General features: G+C 37.7%; 1 protein-coding gene across 23 annotated transcripts in view; it reads left to right on the forward strand.

Annotated features, from left to right (window-relative positions):
- ROBO2 (roundabout guidance receptor 2) overlaps positions 1–19,114 on the forward strand; it is a 609,610-nt gene that overhangs the window by 414,342 nt on the left and 176,154 nt on the right. For all 23 annotated transcript variants that reach the window (XM_054551634.2, XM_054551635.2, XM_054551633.2 and 20 more), the window contains exon 3: positions 18,028–18,185. In XM_054551634.2, coding sequence (XP_054407609.1) covers positions 18,028–18,185 — 158 coding nt within the window. The remainder of the gene's footprint in view (positions 1–18,027; positions 18,186–19,114) is intronic.

Consider the following 19,114-nt stretch of genomic DNA (forward strand, 5'->3'; position numbering starts at 1 on the left):
CCTTCAATGCATATTACATTCCTTACTAAAACAAGAGATAAGCAACTACCCATATATTGAGTAAACTCAACAATTAGACAAATATAAGGAAATTTCTACTAAAGATGCATGTGTAATAATTAACTATATCCAATTTAGTAATGACAAGAATTGAAATTTGTTATTCATCTGTTTATTCAATAAACATTTACTGTGCACCTGCTGTGTGCTAAGGATACCATTCTAGACTCTGGAAATACAACAGCAAGCAAAATGAACTTGGTGCCTGCCTTCGTGGAGCTAGCTTACATTTTATTAAAAGCAGATAGATAATGAACACAAACAAGAATACTTTTACACAGTAACATGTGATATTCAAGGGAGAAAACAGAGGAATATGATATGTGTGATCTTGCTGCTTCTTTAGTTTGGGTAGTCCTAACAGGGGAAACTGAAGAAGTGAATATGTAAACCGAGATTTGACTAAAAGAACAGGAGAGGTGTAGGAAGTCGTAGGGAGAATAACAGTTCACAGGCCAACTAAATAATGTAGAAACAAGACCCAAGGAAGTAACTGGCCCTGCTAGAAGAAGAAAAAGGCCAGCATGGTTGGGAAGGAAGAGAGCAGAAGGGGTGGATGCTCTGAGATAAGAGGTCATATCTCTTCAGCCTTGTGGGCCAGGATAAGGATTTTCATTTGTTTCTAAATGTGACGGGGGTGGTGGAGTGGGTGGGGTGGGGGGGGGGTCCTTCGGAGAATTTTATGTAAAAGGATGCCAACATTTATATTTATAATTTTAAAGAGGTTCCTCTGTCTGCTGCAGGAAGAATTGACTGTAGGGTGGACAGGAGTAAGAGTAAGATTGTTGAGTTGGCTGCTGTGTACTCTGAGAGATGTTGGCGACTCAGACAAAATGATGGGCGGAAGTGAAGAAAATCGGACGGATTCTGAATAAGTTTCACAGTCATTGGACCTTACGAATGGTCAGGATGGTGTGAGTGTGTTCGTGGGTGACAGAAATGGAGGAGTAATAATAATTCCTTGAGCGATTCATAGAAGACGATACCATGTACAAAGACAGGGAAGATTGAGGAAATAAAGACCCGTATGGCAAAAAAGATGAATTCCATTTTGGTAATGTTGAGTTACTCTTAGACGTTCAAGGCACTGTCAAGCAGGCAGGTGGACACAAGACTGAAGTTCCAGAGTAGCTCAGGCTGGAGGCATCCATTTTGGGATCATCAGCATGGAGGCAGAACCAGCAGGGGTTCACTCAAAAGAATATGTGGCTGGAACACTCCATTTTAAGTACTGACTATTTTTTAAGGGCAGGAAGTTTTTGCAAAGTAGATGGATGAGTAATGGCTAGTTGGAAGGAAATTAGGAAAAGTATTCCAGAAGACAAGGTAAAAAACACACATTTAAATTAGATGCATTTTAATGCAATGCTTTCGTGGTAATGATTTCATTATGTAGGAATTTAGGGGGGAATAAAAAAACTGTAGGAATTTTCCACATATTAACTCTTAGCAAATATATATCTAGCACTTATTATAGATAAGGTACAATGGGAGAGAAACATGGAGTTGTTATATCTGCATTGGAGATAATAGCTGCTAGCTAATTTCCCATATTTTTTCCATGGCCATCTGATTCTTCAGTCTTATAAGGTACTGATATATTATGTAGTGAAGGAAATTTTTTATAATTGAAAAAAACAACAACAACTGGGACTGTGTGTTAAAAAATAATATGTTTTTAGAACATGCAATTTAATTATTGGGCTGCTTAATATTTGAGATCTGTTGAAAATATAGAGTGAACTTTTTATTATGCAAATTTATTCAGTTCTAAAAATAACTAAATGATAATAAAACATTCTTTTTTCTTTACATCATATTACAGTAATGAAGCTGTTACCTCTTAGTATGCATTTTAATGAATTTTAACTAACACTTTAATGAGCCAACATTATTATAGACCCAAGGATTAGACAAAATTGAATTTACTGGTATTGAGAAAAGTTCACCAAGAGTTAATTATATTGTTTAAAGACGGAATATAATACATTTTATGATAAACCATCAAGTATCATCGTGTATGAAAAATTGTGCTAATGGTTGAATAACATTATATTTATGCTGTACGTAGATATATTCTTCATCACACTTTAAAAACATTAATGATATTTTTGCATTTGTATATTCAATCCATATGAAATATAAAAGACAGCATATCAAAGAAAATAAATTAATATTTTTATAATATTCGATTTTTAAAAAAATATGTTATTTAAGGAAATCTCTATGAAGAATTGTTATAAGTTTTTATTTTTTAAAGGAGGAATCATTTATAATTTTCTTGATTTACTTTTTTTTTTCTTTTTTTTTGAGACAGAGTCTCTCTTTGTTGCCAGGCTGGAGTACAGTGGTACTATCTTGGCTCACCGCAATCCCCTCCTCCTGGGTTCAAGCCATTCTCCTGCCCCAGCCTCCCCAGTATCTGGGATTACAGGCCCGTGCCACCACACCCAGCTAATTTTTGTATTTTTAGTAGAGACAGGGTTTCACCATATTGGCCAAGGATGGTCTCTATCTTCTGACCTCAGGTGATCCACCTGCCTCGGACTCTCAAAGTGCTGGGATTACAGGCATGAGCCACCGCGCCTGGCCTGATTTACTTACATGAAATAGATTTATAAACTCACAACTTATAATTTGAGAGAGAAAAATAACTTTTCATAAAATTGATAATTTTGGGTAATAATTGATATTTTGGCTTCTATAGAAGATGTATTCATAACTGTAAGCCACTCTTAACTAAAACACAGTAATACTTACTCCTTCCTTTAGAACCTCCTCACTCTTTATTCAATATTCTGTTGAGGCACTGAAAGGACCTAAGTCTCAAATCAAAAGGTTGTCATCGAATTCGTCTTTATGTCTCTTGTGCCTAGCTCACAATAGGCCTTCAGTTAATGTTAAATGAAAAGAAAGGTCCTTCTCAATAGTAAAGTTTGTGAATTTTTAGTCTATCTTTGAAAAAAACTCATTAGTTGAATTGTACACTTTGATCAGGCTCAAGTTAAGGCCATGCTTACCAGCATCCTACAGATATTTTATTGATATTTACATTTCAAAGCACCTAATTGTGGAAAATTGCCATTTGTGTCACTGAATGACTCTTGTAAGAAACCACGTTTCTATACTCTCTTCGCAACTCTTTGTGTTGAATCCAGTTGGGAAAGACAGTATAATTTGAAAACACTCCATCAATATACTTTTTCTTTATACACTGAATTTATACATTGGTAAACATATGTATTAATAAGTAATTAATACACTTACAGGGTTTTAAAGAAGTGTAAAGTAGATGCAGGGAAGTCTTCCTCCCTTATTCTTTACTTTCCAGTATTTTTTTTTCCTGCAAATGCATTTGCTATTATTAGTTTCTTGTGTGTTCTTTCAGAGATTGTTTTATGTGCATGCAAGCACATTCCAGCATGTTTATTTTCCTTTTTTAATTAATTAAAGCATACAATGCATATTCCAAACCCAGCTCTGAAACTCGCTCCTCCAAAAAGCCTTCCTTATGAAAACAATGTTTCCTCCATTTTACCTTATGGCATTTTAAGTATACTTGTCCCCAGTAATTCATACTTTTATCTTTCAGTTTGTGGTTTTTGAGTTAGGTATGGTAACTTTCCTAAATCTCTTTAGCACCATCAGGGGAACATCTTTCATTGAAATATCTTGTACTCCTAAAGTGTGCTATATAGAGACTGGAACAACATGTGCAGCACATACTTGAGTTTAAAAAGTGGATGATTGAGAAGTAAAACTCTTCTGTTACCTCACAGAGGTAGTCTCAACAACTAGAGCTGGTTGAAAAGTGAAAAACAAATATTTAAGTTTGTTATCAATTAAACAGAGCAAAATTAAAGGTCATATTAAAATCAACTTTTAAAAGTGAACTAGGTAAAACTCACTGGGCAAAATTTATACTTTTTGATTGGGAAGAACCATGGATTTTAGTACTGTATAACATAAAATAGTACCTCTAAATATGTTTGTTTTTAGAATTATATTATATATAAATCCCTACTCCTTTAATACTTTTCATAGCAATGATCACTTTTAGCAATTGCATAGTAATTGATTGACCCCTAAGACATTAAGGTCTGAAAAATTTTATATATGGGACAGGGTTATTGAAGATTATTATTATTATTGTTATCATTATTACTTTTCTTGAGACAGAGTCTCACTCTGTTGCCCAGACTGGAGTGCAGTGGTGCAATCATGGTTCACTGCAGCCTTGACCACCTGAGCTCAAGCAATCCTCCCACCTCAGCCTCCAAAGTAGCTGTGACTACAGGTGCACACCACTACGCCTGGCTAATTTTTGTATTTTTGGTGGGGATGGGTTTTCACCATGTTGCCCAAAATGGTCTCGAACTCCTGAGCTCAAGGGATCCCCCCACCTCGTGGCCTGTCAAAGTGCTGGGATTATAGGCGTGAGCCACCATGCCTGACCTCTTAAAGATCATTAACTATTTGATAGTCAAAGGAATTAAAAATTGACAGCTATTAAACTCATTTAAGATCAGATGCAGAAGTAAAATTCAAAGTCTTTCTTGTTTACTACACTACTTCTAATTCCTAATGACAGTAATTCTTTTATGAACTACTTCCTTTACTTTTCACTGTACTTTACAAAGATCACTTGTTCAGGCTTCATAACAAACAAAAGACAAAGGCTTTTTTTAAACCTTCATTTTACAGATGAAAAAGCTGAAGCTAAAATGGCTGAAGGACCTGTAATAATTTAATAATGAAAGTAGATAATCATCTGGATAATCAAAGTAGCAGAACGGAGACAACCCAGGCCATCTGACTAAGCCCAGTATCTTTACCACAGTGCTATGTTGCTTTCCTGCCAAACAGTAGTAGCTCCATAAACACTTGTTAAATGGGAGTTCCAAGTCCCTAAGAGGAACCGGCATACGGTGGAGGGGATTTCGAGTGCATTCCAGAAATAGAGAACAAACTGTGTTTAGGCCCTAAAAAAGGAAAAGAGCGTGTTACGTTTCAGAACCTGAAGAAAGGCCTGAGAAAGTGTGGGTTGAATATTATGATTGAGGTGACAAAGAAGAGGCTGTAGAGACTATTTTAGAGGCTAGACCACTTAGAGTTACAGGCGGAGGAAGGGGACTATTCAGCCTGAATTTCCTGGAACTGTCCTGGAATAATTATTAATAGTACTTCCTTAGGATTTCAAAAGTGTTAGTTTGGAAGGTAAAATAGAAAGTTATCCAATTCTTAGGTAATGTTGAAGATTCTTTTTTTTTAATTTCAGAATGAATGAACGCATTTCCTCCTTCACTACTTGGGATATTAGAAGGAAAATGAAAAGTCTGTTAGTCCATAATTCATATCCAGCACTTTTATCAACTGAGACCAACTTCAGTGATTGGTTCTCCAGTGATATATTGAAGCCATTTGTCATAAGGCCCTAGCCCTCTAAATCAAAGGTCTTTCCTTTAAGTAAATATGGGGAAAATATGTCAAGGGCAGTATTAAACATGTGCATTAGAAATTACTGAATCTGTATATAACATTTGATCATTTAGTATCCACTAATTTATTTCAAAAATTATCCCATTCGCCAACTTCAGATTTTTTGGTTGTTGTTGCTGACATTTTAGACAACTTGCCCTACATTCACAACAGCCATAATTTATTCATCAAGAGTACCAAGAAAACAAAGTTCTAATTTTACTATTTGTAGACAGTTTTTAGAGGGAGTAAGGTTAATATGATGCATGAAAAAAGCCAAAAAGTGATTAAGGCAGTTTGTGAATTTTAGTAATATGGCATAATGAATTGCCTTGATCAGGTCAAAATAATGGAGGTTTAGTAGACTTTCTGGTAAATCTTATTTATCAGGTTTGGTACCATCCCAGGGAGAGAAACTCAAACCATCTCATGAAGCTAAGTAAGTAGTAACTACAATGTAGAGATTTGCTTCCTCTCTGCACAGAAAGGAAATGGCTATGATTATTTTTTATCTCCAAGCATTCTGAGAGTGAAAGTGTAGTAAGTCCTCAGGCTAGGAGAAACAGGGTAGCCCAGGGAATAGATATATAGCTAGAGATTCAGAAGGCAGTAGTATTTATTTTCTTATTGCTGAGCACGTACTCTATGGATGGTCAAGGTGGCTCCAGTGTGTATCAGAGGAAAAGAAGGATTTTATTAAAACTCTACTTAAGAAGGCTTCTTTCCAGTTTCAGCTAAGATGTGAAGGTTTGATTAAAGCATCCATGAGTTTTAAAATATTTACATACTTTTGGGTAAAACACACATATAATTAATTCTCTTCACGAGAACTCAGTATTACTTATACCTTAAAAAGATATTCAGTGTCTGTTGTTTGATATGTTTGTCTTTAGGAATGTAAGAAATTGTGCTTTTCATAAGTAAACAAACATCTTCAAGCACATTGTTCTCCAATCACTGTCAATGGTGTAATATGAGTTTTTCTGAGGTAATTTAAATTTGGTATTTAGGATATTTGCATTTATAAAAAGTACTTGGATATGCTCCTTGCTTCCTCTTCTCCTGCTGAATTGTCAGAAGATGGTGATGCTTTTGAAGATTTATGGTAGATGGGTAATGAGATTGCTGAATGTTAACTACTGCATTTGGAATTCATTTAGTAGCAAAAGAAAAGGAGGTTACTGGGATTGGGATAGAGTAGAAAAGTGATAGAGCTATTTTTAATCAGTGAATTTAAAAATCAATATGATACATTCTGAATTAGGATACATTTCAAGCCTCTTGTCATGTAGTAATCAAGTAGAACATTTCTTGAAGAACATAGGATGTCAAATTGGATCTAATTCAGCAAAATTCATGACAGTGTAGTGCCCATATTTTGTGATGTGGACATATCAAATTTTAATATTGGAAGACTAAGGCTAAAAAATCCACAAGCATGTGGAATATGTTTTTAAAATTCAAAATTCGAACATAATCTATGCATTTAGGCGTTGGTTTATGTTCTGGTGCAAAAGAGGAACATAAACCATGTACTCTCAAACTGCTCATTTTTGAGTTTATGGATTATGATGTGATTCATGTGAACCCCCTATCTAGGACCTCCAATGGTTATGGTTACAAAATGTGTTGTTAAAATAGCTAAAATGATGGAGATGGTGAAATTAGCAGAATCAAGTTGTGAGCCCATAGATTAATTATATTTCTACTCTACTCAGAGATTTGTTGAGTTTCGGGTAGAGGGGAAAGAAAAGATAAAGCAACAGTAGTGTTAAAATAACTGGCAAAGAAGGTTGACCTTGACCTTCTTTTCCTTTCAACCCTCATTTCATCAGCAGGGGTGAGATTACTTTGAGACCCTGCCAATAGGTAATAAATAACACACAAATTCCAGGACACCCTTGCACTGCAGGGTGCCCTAATGTGTAATAATCCTTAGACTATTGAGTTTATAACTCATGACATCTGGCAGTTACTTGGCATTGTAATTCATGTTGATCATGCACATCAGAATACACAACAGTAGAGAAATATCAGAGCAATAACACGTTGATACCAGGAGAGGCTAGAATGACAAAAGATGCTGCTGAAGCTGTGTACCTCTGTGAACTGTGCAGTGGAATGCTGTAAAAGCTGATATCTTCAGATAAAGACTGATAAGGTGGGAGGAGAGAGGCGATCTGTTGGGATCCGGAATAATGCAGCACATTAATAGGTACTTGATAACACTCTTTATTTCCTTTATTCAAATGGACAACTATAGCTATAAGTCAGTAATGAATCCTGAAATTTGGATTTAAATATATACTTAGATATATTTTAATTTAAAAGTGCATGTAAACAAATATATTGAATTCAAATTTTGTATAAATATATGTAAAAGAGATTTAATATTTAATTTTTGTTTTCTTTGGTCTAATGGTAAGGGCTAAATGAGGAAGGAATGCAGAGAGTTGGAGAAAAATGAGAAGCAGTAGGGAAATCAGGCAGGCATTCTACAAAGCATCTGTAACACGCCTACCTGGTGCCTAGCAGCCTAACTACTTTGTCTGAAGACCTGAGGCCCATGGGACATGAACCAGACTGAAAAGCTGGAAGCAGACAGATGGTTATTTGTAATCATCCTGTAAATGTAAATTCTTTAAAACTGCTGGGCTTGCTGGCTTTATCATCTCTCTGTCTGTCTATCTATCTATCCATCCATCTATCTATCTGTCTATCTATCTATCTATCTATCTATCTATCTATCTATCTGTCTATCTATACCCAAACCCAGATCTAAGAAAAGTAGGAGGCAGTATTATAACCTTGAAACAATCTCGTGTTTCCCCTTGTTACTATCTTAAAAAACACTAATACATAAAAAAAAAAAAGCTAGCCTGTGTAGTTCTTAATTTTAAATTGACTGTATTACATCTTCTAATGTCCAAAGTTACAAGCATTGCTTTGACCAAGCCAAGACAGTTTTGTCTGAACTGGGCAGGTGCTGAAAGACAGTTGCTTGTGGAGCAGAACAGTACACTTTGGGAGCATGGTGAGATGGGTTTTTGTTCTGCAGCTGAGCGAGGCATTGCCTTGAACATGTTTAGGTTAATACTAGCATTTCTAGAAACCTTCCTCCTCACATGCTATGTTTGGACACAATCTCTAACTTGATCTGGTTTCTTTGAGCTTTCTGTGATTTTGGAGACAGCAATGCCACGTGAACAATTCTGTGGGCGATGGCTCTTTAAGGGAGAAAGAAGAGGAACTGATTAAACATTAATCAGCTTCAATCCACAGCTTCCTCATAAGCTAATGGATAGGCTATGCAGATCCCTGTCAAATATCACATAGCTAGGCTTTGCCAAAAATAGGACTTCCAAGTGTTGAAGGCGTGCCAACTGCTGGCTCTTTAACTGCAAACCAAAGCAAATGATTGCCAGAGACAGGCCTAGAGTCTGCCGTGGTCAGATGTCACCAGTTTGCAGTGCCACATGTGATCCAAGAGTTTATGAATGATCTCAACACTTGGTCCCCAAGGAGAACATATGCATTACAGAGGTTATGGATACAAATTACAGAGAGCACAATGTTTCCATGCAATTTCTAAGAATCCTTCAGCAAGTTTTAAACATAAATGGAAAACATTAAGGAAGACTTGGCACTCTTAGCAGGACTTCAAATTATATTGTGGGTGAGGACAGAACATGGCTAAAAAAAGGATTCAAGAATAAAGACTTGGCTAAGAAACTCGAAGCTGGCCATTCCTCCTGTGTGAATTATGTTTGTGTTTGTGTGTTTTATTCCCTGCAGAATACTAGACTTCACAAAATGCTATGACTTGAAAATGAACAAGTCACAGGGCATTCTTGTTTATTCAACATGCTCCAATTCATACTGCTGGTTTATCTGGATCATTTGCTCAGTGAATGTGCCTGTACACAGAATCTCATTGGAGGTGGGGGTGAGAGCTTCTCATTTTGGAGTTGTCAGCATGCTACAGGGTGCCAGAGTGTCAGCTTGCACAGCGGCCCCCGGATGTCTCCCCACTGAGTTCTTTCTTTCCCATTCCCCTTCTGTGCAGAAGAAACCACTTATGACTTATGCCCACATGTTCAGATGTTATTGTCTATTTAACGGGTGGCTAGCCTGCCCATCCTGACCATATTTTGTTCAATTGTACCAAATGTAATAAAGTAGTTTCTTGTGAATGATAATCTTTATTCAGTTGTTTAGTCATTAAAACTTCAGAAAAATACAGAGTTATTATGCCATGTCAGTGGGGAGCTTCTGGTTGAAAAAGAAAACTTACACTGGCTTAAATATAAAAGGAAACATATCTAGAAAGTCCAGAGTTAGCATAGTTTTCAGAATTAATTCGTCCAGCCATGTCCTTAAGAACCCAGATTTTTTTACACTTTGTTCATAGCTCCAGTTTCATCCTGAGGATCCCCCTGGGGTCAAAGCATGGCTGCCACCTATAGCCACGTAGTCCAGGAAGAGGTAGGGTGCTTTCTTCATGTGCAGAGTGGAAGTTCTGAGCTGCATGCTGGTTGGGGTTACACTCAGTCATTCCCTATGGTAACTGGTGGTGGTGATGGTGGCAGTGGTGTTGGTGGGGCTGGGGGAATAATCTGTGGTAGTTTTATGAGTGACCATCATTTTTTTTTCTCTTAGTCCATTGGAATAATTTACTATGATATATTATAATTTGTGCTACCAGTTTTTCTGGCTGACATAAATCTGTTTTATTCCTTGAGTCGTTGATTTCTGACCTTCTTGAACTGTCTGGCTTTTATTTTACAGATATATGAGTATGTAGATAGGCAAGCCAAGGACTCTATTTCTTAAATCCAAACAACTCAAATTGTTCTTCATAAATGACATTTTAAAATCAAATTAAAACACTGTGGTCTATTTTATATCATAAAAAAAGGGCTGCAGCACACATCTTGAAGAAGAGCACATCAATTCAATCAACCAATCGACATTATTTGGTTAACTTTTCTGATACCTTTCAACTAGAGAGCTCTTTGGAGGGTTACCCAGTCCAGTTAAGTAGATAAGGAAAGACTTCAGATGAGTGAGTCCAAAGTTGACACTGAATGAACAGTATGTACTTCAGAAAGGCATAGGCAAAAGTAAGAGAACAAAGGGACAGCTAGGAGTTACTTGCAGGCAGAAAGACCATCATATGCCAACGTACAATGATAATTAGGTGTTCCTTCATATCCCTAGGGCATGGAGGTTACAGAAATGTCCCTGATGAGCCTGGAGATATATGCAGGGGCCTGATTCCAAACAACATTTGAAATCATATTAAGGAGAGAATTTTATCTTAAGAGCCATTAAAAAGTGTTAAAAAGGGAATTGACATGATCACATTTGCATTTTAGCTAACTCATAATAGCTACAATGGAAAGTTTAAAGGAGAAATCAGAGAGAAAGGTCAAATGGGATATTCTTACAGTAATTCAAGGAAGATATAAGGACATTCTGGACTAGGGCAGTGGAGAGAGGATGAATAGACCCAGATGATATTGCAAATCAGTGCAGCATAATGACTGTGTATAAATTCTAGTGTCAGACACACTGGATTGAAACCCTGTGCTTACCTAACACAGTATATGAGGGTCCAATGACCTATTCTATATCCATGATGCTATCTTTGGCACATAGTATGTACTCACTAAATTTTAGCTATTATCATAGAACAAGTTATTTTAAAAATAGATTAAAAGTGTCATTATATGTGCCTGTTAATTAATTTTTAAAAGCAAGTTTAAAAAATTCTTACTGAAAATCAGCACATAATTATATATATTATATATACGGATAAGTAAAGGCTCCTGAGTATGCTTCTATTTATCATAATTTACTGAAACTGTATTCATAAACTAAAATGTATGTCATATAAGGAACTGCTTCGGACTAGAGGTCGGTCTTCTACTGAGAAGTTTGGATGTCATTGTGCCACATAGCTCCAGCAGTTCTGACACATACATAGAGACTAAACCTGCCGGCAAGAAAGCCTTGTGTTCAGTGTTGTTTGGGTCCCCTGTGGTTTTCAACTGCTGTTGGCCGTACCTTTCATTACAATTATTTCTTAGATTATCTTTCTCATAATAGTTGGTTGTGGATGGTATTCTTTAATCAATGATGTGTGCCAATTCTCTTATCAGTAACATTCTAGGCTTTACCCTTCTAATAACTTTAGTTGGGATCATGTGCACATTGTGGTTTAGAAATGTATCTTTCAGAAGTCCATTAGTTATACAGTCTCACCTCATTGTCATTGCTAATTTGTTTTAATAAACTAAGATGGAAATGACTAAGTAGTGATTTGCCTAGACTGAGGTTAAAAAAAATTCTAAGAACTATTGATTTAAGACAAACCAGAGAGGGTTTGGGGTGGGAAAGAATATGGGATTATAAGGAAGCAGGAGTCAAAGATATAAGCTCTAAAATCACAGCTGGACATAAAACTTTTTAAAGGCACTCTGTTAGTTACCTATTGCTTCGTAACAAATTACTACAAAATTCAGTGGTGACTTGAGTCCTCAAGGGTTTTTGGACTGAGGGCCTTGGTTTCTTGCCAGCTGTTGGCTGGAAGCTGACTTCAGATCCTTGCCAAATGGGCTTCTCCATTCTGCAACATGGCACCCGGCATGATCAGAGAAAGTATATGAAAAGAGAGTAAGAGAGGAGTTCAGACTTTCCCTCTAAAGATTCAATAACTTAGTCTGCTGAAATACACTGACAATAGACATATTAACAGGAGAAAAAGGCTACATATTTACTATGCACACATGTGCATAGAAGCCACACAAAATATGAGACAAAGAAAGGTCAAATACTTGAAGCTTAATTATTCTCCTCATAGAGGAGAGGGAAGTGGGAGATACAGGCAATTTTAGAAGAATAAGTGATTTTTTTTGAGGAGATGAATGGGCCTGAAGAACAAAGTGTGGCCTGGGACAAAGTTTCCCTGGGCTCTGGGTGCAGTGTCAACTCTGGTCTTTCCTCCTGCAGTATGCACCAATTTCCCCTGGTTAATGAGATATCTGAGAAAGGAATTAATTGAATATCTTCTGGAGGACAGGATCTTTAGGTAGACAGGGGATCTTTAGAGAAAGCTCTTTCTTCCATTTGCTACTCACTGGGTGCTCTTAGTTTAAAGTCTGAAGTGGCATATTTTGGGGTATCATTTTCTAGGCCACAATGAGAGAGAGAGAGAGAGCAAAAACATGAAGGTCACAATCTTTTATAAACTGATCTTGGAAGTGGCATCTTATCACTTTGTAACATTTTGTTCATCGAAGGTAAATCACCAGGTCTAGTTCATGCTCAAGGGGAGGGGATATACAAAGGGAATAAATAACAGAAGGGAGTGACCATTGGAGAATAGAGCAAGGGCCTATCACAGGCACTATCATGTCATTCTTGTTAATATATTTCTTAACCAGTTCATAGGAGAGTGTTGGGCACATTACAGCATTCAATACATACTTGCAGAATTTTAATTTGTCAAAAATCTCTGTGTCATAAATGTGAACTATATTGTATCAAGTACTCTAGTAATTTAGAATGTTCCAATTTTCCAAAATAATTTCCTAAGTCATGGTGAATCCCAATGTAAAAAACATGCAAATATAATTCAGGTTATATTATGACTAGCTAAGTGAACTATTTATATGTGTTTTCCAGCTCACATATGGAAGTGAATATTCGGGTTCTAGCCATTTACATATCCCCCCCCGCCACCTCACCCCATGGAGATTTGAAACCCTGTATTCTAACTTAGATCTGCAAGCAAGTTCTATATTAGAATGTACCTACTATATCCTTTTTCTTTTTAAATGAAATTTTAAAAATTCTATTTTTATTTGACAAGCAATCGTATATATTATATATTTACTGGGTACAATGTACACCTGTTAGAAAAGCTATTATCTGAAAGATGAAAGATAAATATTGGTAAGGGTGTTGAGAAAAGGGAACCCTTGTGTATTTTGTTGGGGCTCAGAAACTGATACCCTGAAGTATGTCGCTGAAGCAGTGTCGTTCGTCTGGGGTAATACCCGAGGTTCGTTGCCTCGTGCCCAGGAAATCAAGGGCATGCACACACAAGGAGTGAGTTTAAGAACAGAGGTTTAACAGGCAAAGGAGAAACGCTCCCTTGTGCAGAGGGAGGGGTTCCGAGCGTATCTCCCAGTGTGCGACGCGATGCGGTTGGTTTCATAGACTAGCTTGAGGATGCGGCGTCTTCTTCCCACAGGGTTTAAAGGATTGGCTGGGGCAGGTGTGTCATTTACACAGAGCGTGAAGAAGTTGGCCACCCCACCCTAACCTTTTATTATGCGGATGAGTTCTGTACCTGGCCGGCACCATGTTGTCCGCTTTTTTACTGTACCTGCGGCGGAAAAAAAAAAAAGAAGAGGAAGAAGAGGAAGAAGATGGAGCCGCCGTGTGGAACAGACTTGGCTTCCGGGTATCCCTTTCTATTGGCACAGCTGCCGCGTTCACCCGTGCAAGCTTCTGGCTTGCTTCTCTATGTCTGCAGTTCGATTTTACAGGCTGCTCTTTTGTTTTGTTTTGTTTTGTTTTTGACGGAGTCTCTCTCTGTTCCTCAGGCTGGAGTGCGGCGGCGCCATCTTGGCTCCCTGCAAGCTCCGCCTTCCGGGTTCCCGGCATTCTCCTGCCTCAGCCTCCCGAGCAGCCGGAACTACAGGCGCCGCCACCGCGCCCGGGTATTTTTTTGTATTTTTAGTAGAGACGGGGTTTCACCGTGTTAGCCAGGATGGTCTCCATCTCCTGACCTCATGATCCTCCCGCCTCGGCCTCCCAAAGTGCTGGGATGACAGGCGTAAGCCACCGCGCCCGGCTGCAGGCTGCTCTTTGTTAGAAATTATTTGGGGCTGTTTTTTGTTAAAAGGGAAGCCTTGCTGAGGACTTGTTTACCCTCTCTGTCTGCCTAAATAATTTCGAGCTCCTGTAGCAGCACTTGGACATGCTGAACTGAAGAGGAAGCCTCAAGATCTCTGACCTTCCTTCCTCCAAACCCCCATCTCTCAGTCCTCTGTGTCTCTTGAAGCACAGGATGAAGTTGTTCTCCAAAGTTTCTCACCTGCCTGAAGTCAGGACCTGCCAAAGAAGAAAACCATTACCTCTGACCCCTTCCCTGAATTTTCATGAGCTCAAATGACATCGCAGAAAGGAAGACTGAAGTTGGACAGAAAACCCGGGCAAACTTTCGTCAAAAACCATCGTCCCCTTGTGAGCCGAAAAGACTTTGTCCCAGGCTATTTATTGTATGTTCTTTAAGGTTATCGAATCCGCCTAAAAATTAGCTATACTTCCCCATCTCCCTTTCCCCTAAGAAACGGAGTATATAAGCATTGGTATACCATAGCGGTGTTAGGCAATTACTCTGTGATTCTCCTCAGGGTACGCTAATAAATTTGTATACCTTTTCTCCAATTAATCTGCTTTTTGTGAGTTGATTTTTCAGTGAAACATCAGAGGCAAAGGGGAAGCTTTCCCTTGGCCCCTACAACTTGGTAGAAATGTAAATTAATAGAGCCATTATGGAAACAGTATCTCCTTTTTCTTTAAAACACAACTGCTGCTACCCTCTCATCAGATTTATTTCTCTTCATTATAAAGACTTTTTGGAGAATTAGGTAACACACGCTGTGGTATGTGCTCTTCTTTTGACATACTTGTCAAGTCACACTTGAAAATATAGTTTTCAGTTCTTTCTAGGGTAGAGGATTTAGGGGGAATACACACACACATTCAATTTAGAATTTGAAATTGCTTTGCTATTTTCTACATTTACCAGACCATTTTAGTTCTCTTCATCCAACACATGGGAATACTTCACCATGGCTAACACTTTCTTGTTTTTGTCGGCTACGATAAAGAGCACAGGGCAAAATCCAAGGCAGAAATTAATAATTAGCACAAAAAGGGGAACTGATAGATATTATTTTATTTTACTTTTCTTACATTTATGAATGTAAATGCAGACCCCAGAAACATATAAACAAATATCAGAATATACATATCTTCCTTCAAAATTTGAGAAGAGTAAAAATGATTTTACTCCTTTTTCTAAAAATAAGTTCAGGCTGCCTATGCTGGAACCTGCTAAAAAGCATGTTTTTCAACTGAGAGAGAGAGAGAGAGAGAAGAAACATATTATAATATCCTGAAGACTTAGGGTAAAATAAGTGATATCACTAAAGACAAACGGATTTACTGAGTACTATACAAACCCCAAAGAGCATATTACAAGTTGAAGAGGGTACAGTATCAATTATATCATTATCTCACCCTACTCTCTGGGTGAATAGTCTGAAAGCCTAAAATTACAGTTGATGTTAGATTTCTTGGCTTCATTTGCAAATTGGAGTCATTTTCCCCCTTTTTGTTGAATGCCATAAGCACATGTTTTATTGTTAAAGGGTACCAGTCCTTATAGTTTGTTATGATGTTTTTCTTCTTTTTGTCCCTCATGTCAAAGGACCTTTAAAAAAAATGGATTGTGGCAAATTGGTGTAACGTTGTATTTCTGAATGATTTGCAATGGTATTAAGTACCATTTGTGCTTAGGCTTTTTGGCATACCATTTTTTAGGAGAGCAGATCTGGAGAAGGCCCTTCAACTGGCCAGATGTGCCATTTTGGAACAGATTGAGGGCCTGCAAAAACACCATTTGTTGCCAATACCGGATATTGTAGGGGTGCTCATCACCCTGTTACCATATTTTTGCACTTCTTAGCATTGCATAAATAGGCAGCTGTTCTGTATTTAGAATCTAAATGAGTCACCAGCTTGTTCTCCCTGGAGGATTTACCTGCAAGAGGGAACCACGGGTGTTAACCCCTTCTCATCAGTTGCGTGAATGTCACATTTAAATGCACACTTTCCTCAGCCCATTCAGAAGCAAATCCTTATGCATATAAATCACACCTTTCTTGCCAGTTAGACAAGGGGGCCAAAAATATGCAGTTCACAGTGCTAAAATGGAACACATTTCTTTAGCAGTGAAATCAGTAAATTAATCAGCTTATAAACTGAGCGTGAACAATTTGTGCTGAATTATTTCTTACTGCTCCTTCAATAAGAGACAAGGTTTTCTAATCTCATAAAGGGCCATGACTTCATTAAGATGGAAAACCGTGTTAAAGGGTGTGTTGCAAAAGACGAGAAAAGAAAAACCCTGAAAGTCACTGAGTTGTCTCTCTGGAGCTCTTTTAAGGACAGGGATTTTTATTTATTTGGAGAATGACAATTAACCTACAGACTTGGCACAACAAAGAAGCAGAGTGCTGAAGTGGGTCTCATTATAGGACACGGAAGGCAGTTGGTTTGACCTAATCCCCACTCGCGGCACATGATTTACATAACAGGCTACCACAAGCTGCCTAATGTTGATTTCAAACAGCTTGATGTGTGCGTGTGTCTGTGTGTGTGTGTGTGTGTGTGTGTAGGTTCATTTTACCTCGAGGTACTTTGGAACCAAACATGTCGGTGTTGGAATGTCCAAGAACAGAAACAGTGAAGCCAGCCAGGAAAAGCAGAGGCAGTTGCAGTATATGGTACATTTGCTGATCTCAACTACTTTTTTGAATGTTTACCCTAAAATTAATGTAGCTCTGATTTACCACATAAACGCAGTCTGATAGGGCTGAGCCATCTCTCCAGGCTTTTCATCTTGTCAGGAGCAGAGAAGCACAAGTAGATAGATAGGTGACATTTGGAGAGGCAGGCATGCCAGATTTTTGGTGGTTACAGCGGAGGTCCAACCTGCTGTTCTCCTTAATGAAAGGAGGGAAATTTCAGACAGGCAAAACTGCTATAAGGGATATCTCTGCCCTGAATGTCACGCTGCCCAGATGTCACTCGGCAGGTGGAGTTGCAGAGAGAATGAAAATGTAGCCCTGCGTATGTGGGTGCTAGTGTGCTGCAAGGGTGAACTATGAATCTGTCTTCTGAAGTGTAATGAAAACAGTGTGGATCTTGTCTATATTCATGTCATAAAAAGGACTTTCTCAAAGAATTCTCACCCCACTTTCCCTCACAGACCATTAGGCTTGCAGGCTCACAAACCACATGCATACACACACACACACACACACACACACACACACACACGAGTTTCTATATAGAAAATAGAATCATACTAATGAAGGGTTCTGCATCTTGCTTTTTTAATTAATCACAGAACTGTACATGAATATTTCTCATTTTTTTGACTGATTTCATTTTTAAAGTTGGATTTTTGACCAAAGGTGCACGATCATTTAGTCAGCCATTCTCCTGTTGATGATCATTTATGTTGGCTCTAGAATATTTTAAGGTGGATGTAGCTATGTTCTCAGTAAAAATCCAGGCAATTTTTACTAGAACAGGGTAAACAACACTTGAAGTTACCTTGTACAACAAAAAGCCTAAGTCACTGTCGTTGAGTTTTCTTTTCCTGTAATTATTTTTCCTCAGTGTTACGAGATGACTTCCGACAAAACCCCACAGATGTTGTGGTGGCAGCTGGAGAGCCTGCAATCCTGGAGTGCCAGCCTCCCCGGGGACACCCAGAACCCACCATCTACTGGAAAAAAGACAAAGTTCGAATTGATGACAAGGAAGAAAGAATAAGTGTGAGTTAAATTAAAATCATGGCCCAGAGAGATTGAATTTTCGGTCTCAAAATACAAGATAGATGTATTTTATTCTTTAACTTATTATTAATAGAATCGTATTTGAATGCTAATTACAATTTATACTGCCTTGAAAAGATTTAAAAACATTTGGATGAGACTACAAGAGACAAAAATTATGTAAATCAAGTGTACATGAAATATTAATAATTGCACCAATCTGAATTATATCTTTACACTGCAATATTGATATTTTAGTTCTTTTTTTTTTTTTTTTTTTGAGACAGAGTCTTGCTCTGTCACCCAGGCTGGAGTGCAGTGGTGCAATCCTGTTCACTGCAACCTCTGCCTCCCGGTTTCAAGTGATTCTCTTGCCTTAGCTTCCCAAGTAGCTGGGACTACAGGCATGCGCCACCACACCCAGCTATTTTTTGTATTTTTTGTAGAGATGGGGTTTCACCTTATTGGCCAGGATGGTCTCCATCTCTTGACCTCGTGATCCACCTGCCTCAGCCTCCCAAAGTGCTGGGATTACAGGCATGAGCCACTGCACCCGGCTGATGTTTTAGCTCTTTTATAAAATCTCCAGAAGCTTCTGTTGATCATGCAGTACATGAGTGTTAAAGTATAAATAATAGCCATAAACCACATTAACTACATCTAATTTTGCACCATTTTCAAAAATTACAAGAGAAAGTAATTTAAGGTGATGAATATCTCAAATTATTTTTCCAGTTTTTCCAATTAAATAATATTTATAACAGTAAAATTTTATACATGAATTGATTTAAAAGCAAATTGAATAGATATGAAATAAAATCAAAATCAAAATAGCTGACTGATTCTGCATGTAGAAAAATAACTGTTTCCAAAGGAAATTTATAATCAGATTCATCAGTTGATTAAAATTCAAAATAAAACACACAGAA

This window comes from Pongo abelii, chromosome 2 (genome assembly GCF_028885655.2).
Source record: "Pongo abelii isolate AG06213 chromosome 2, NHGRI_mPonAbe1-v2.0_pri, whole genome shotgun sequence".
NCBI classification, from domain to species: domain Eukaryota; kingdom Metazoa; phylum Chordata; class Mammalia; order Primates; family Hominidae; genus Pongo; species Pongo abelii.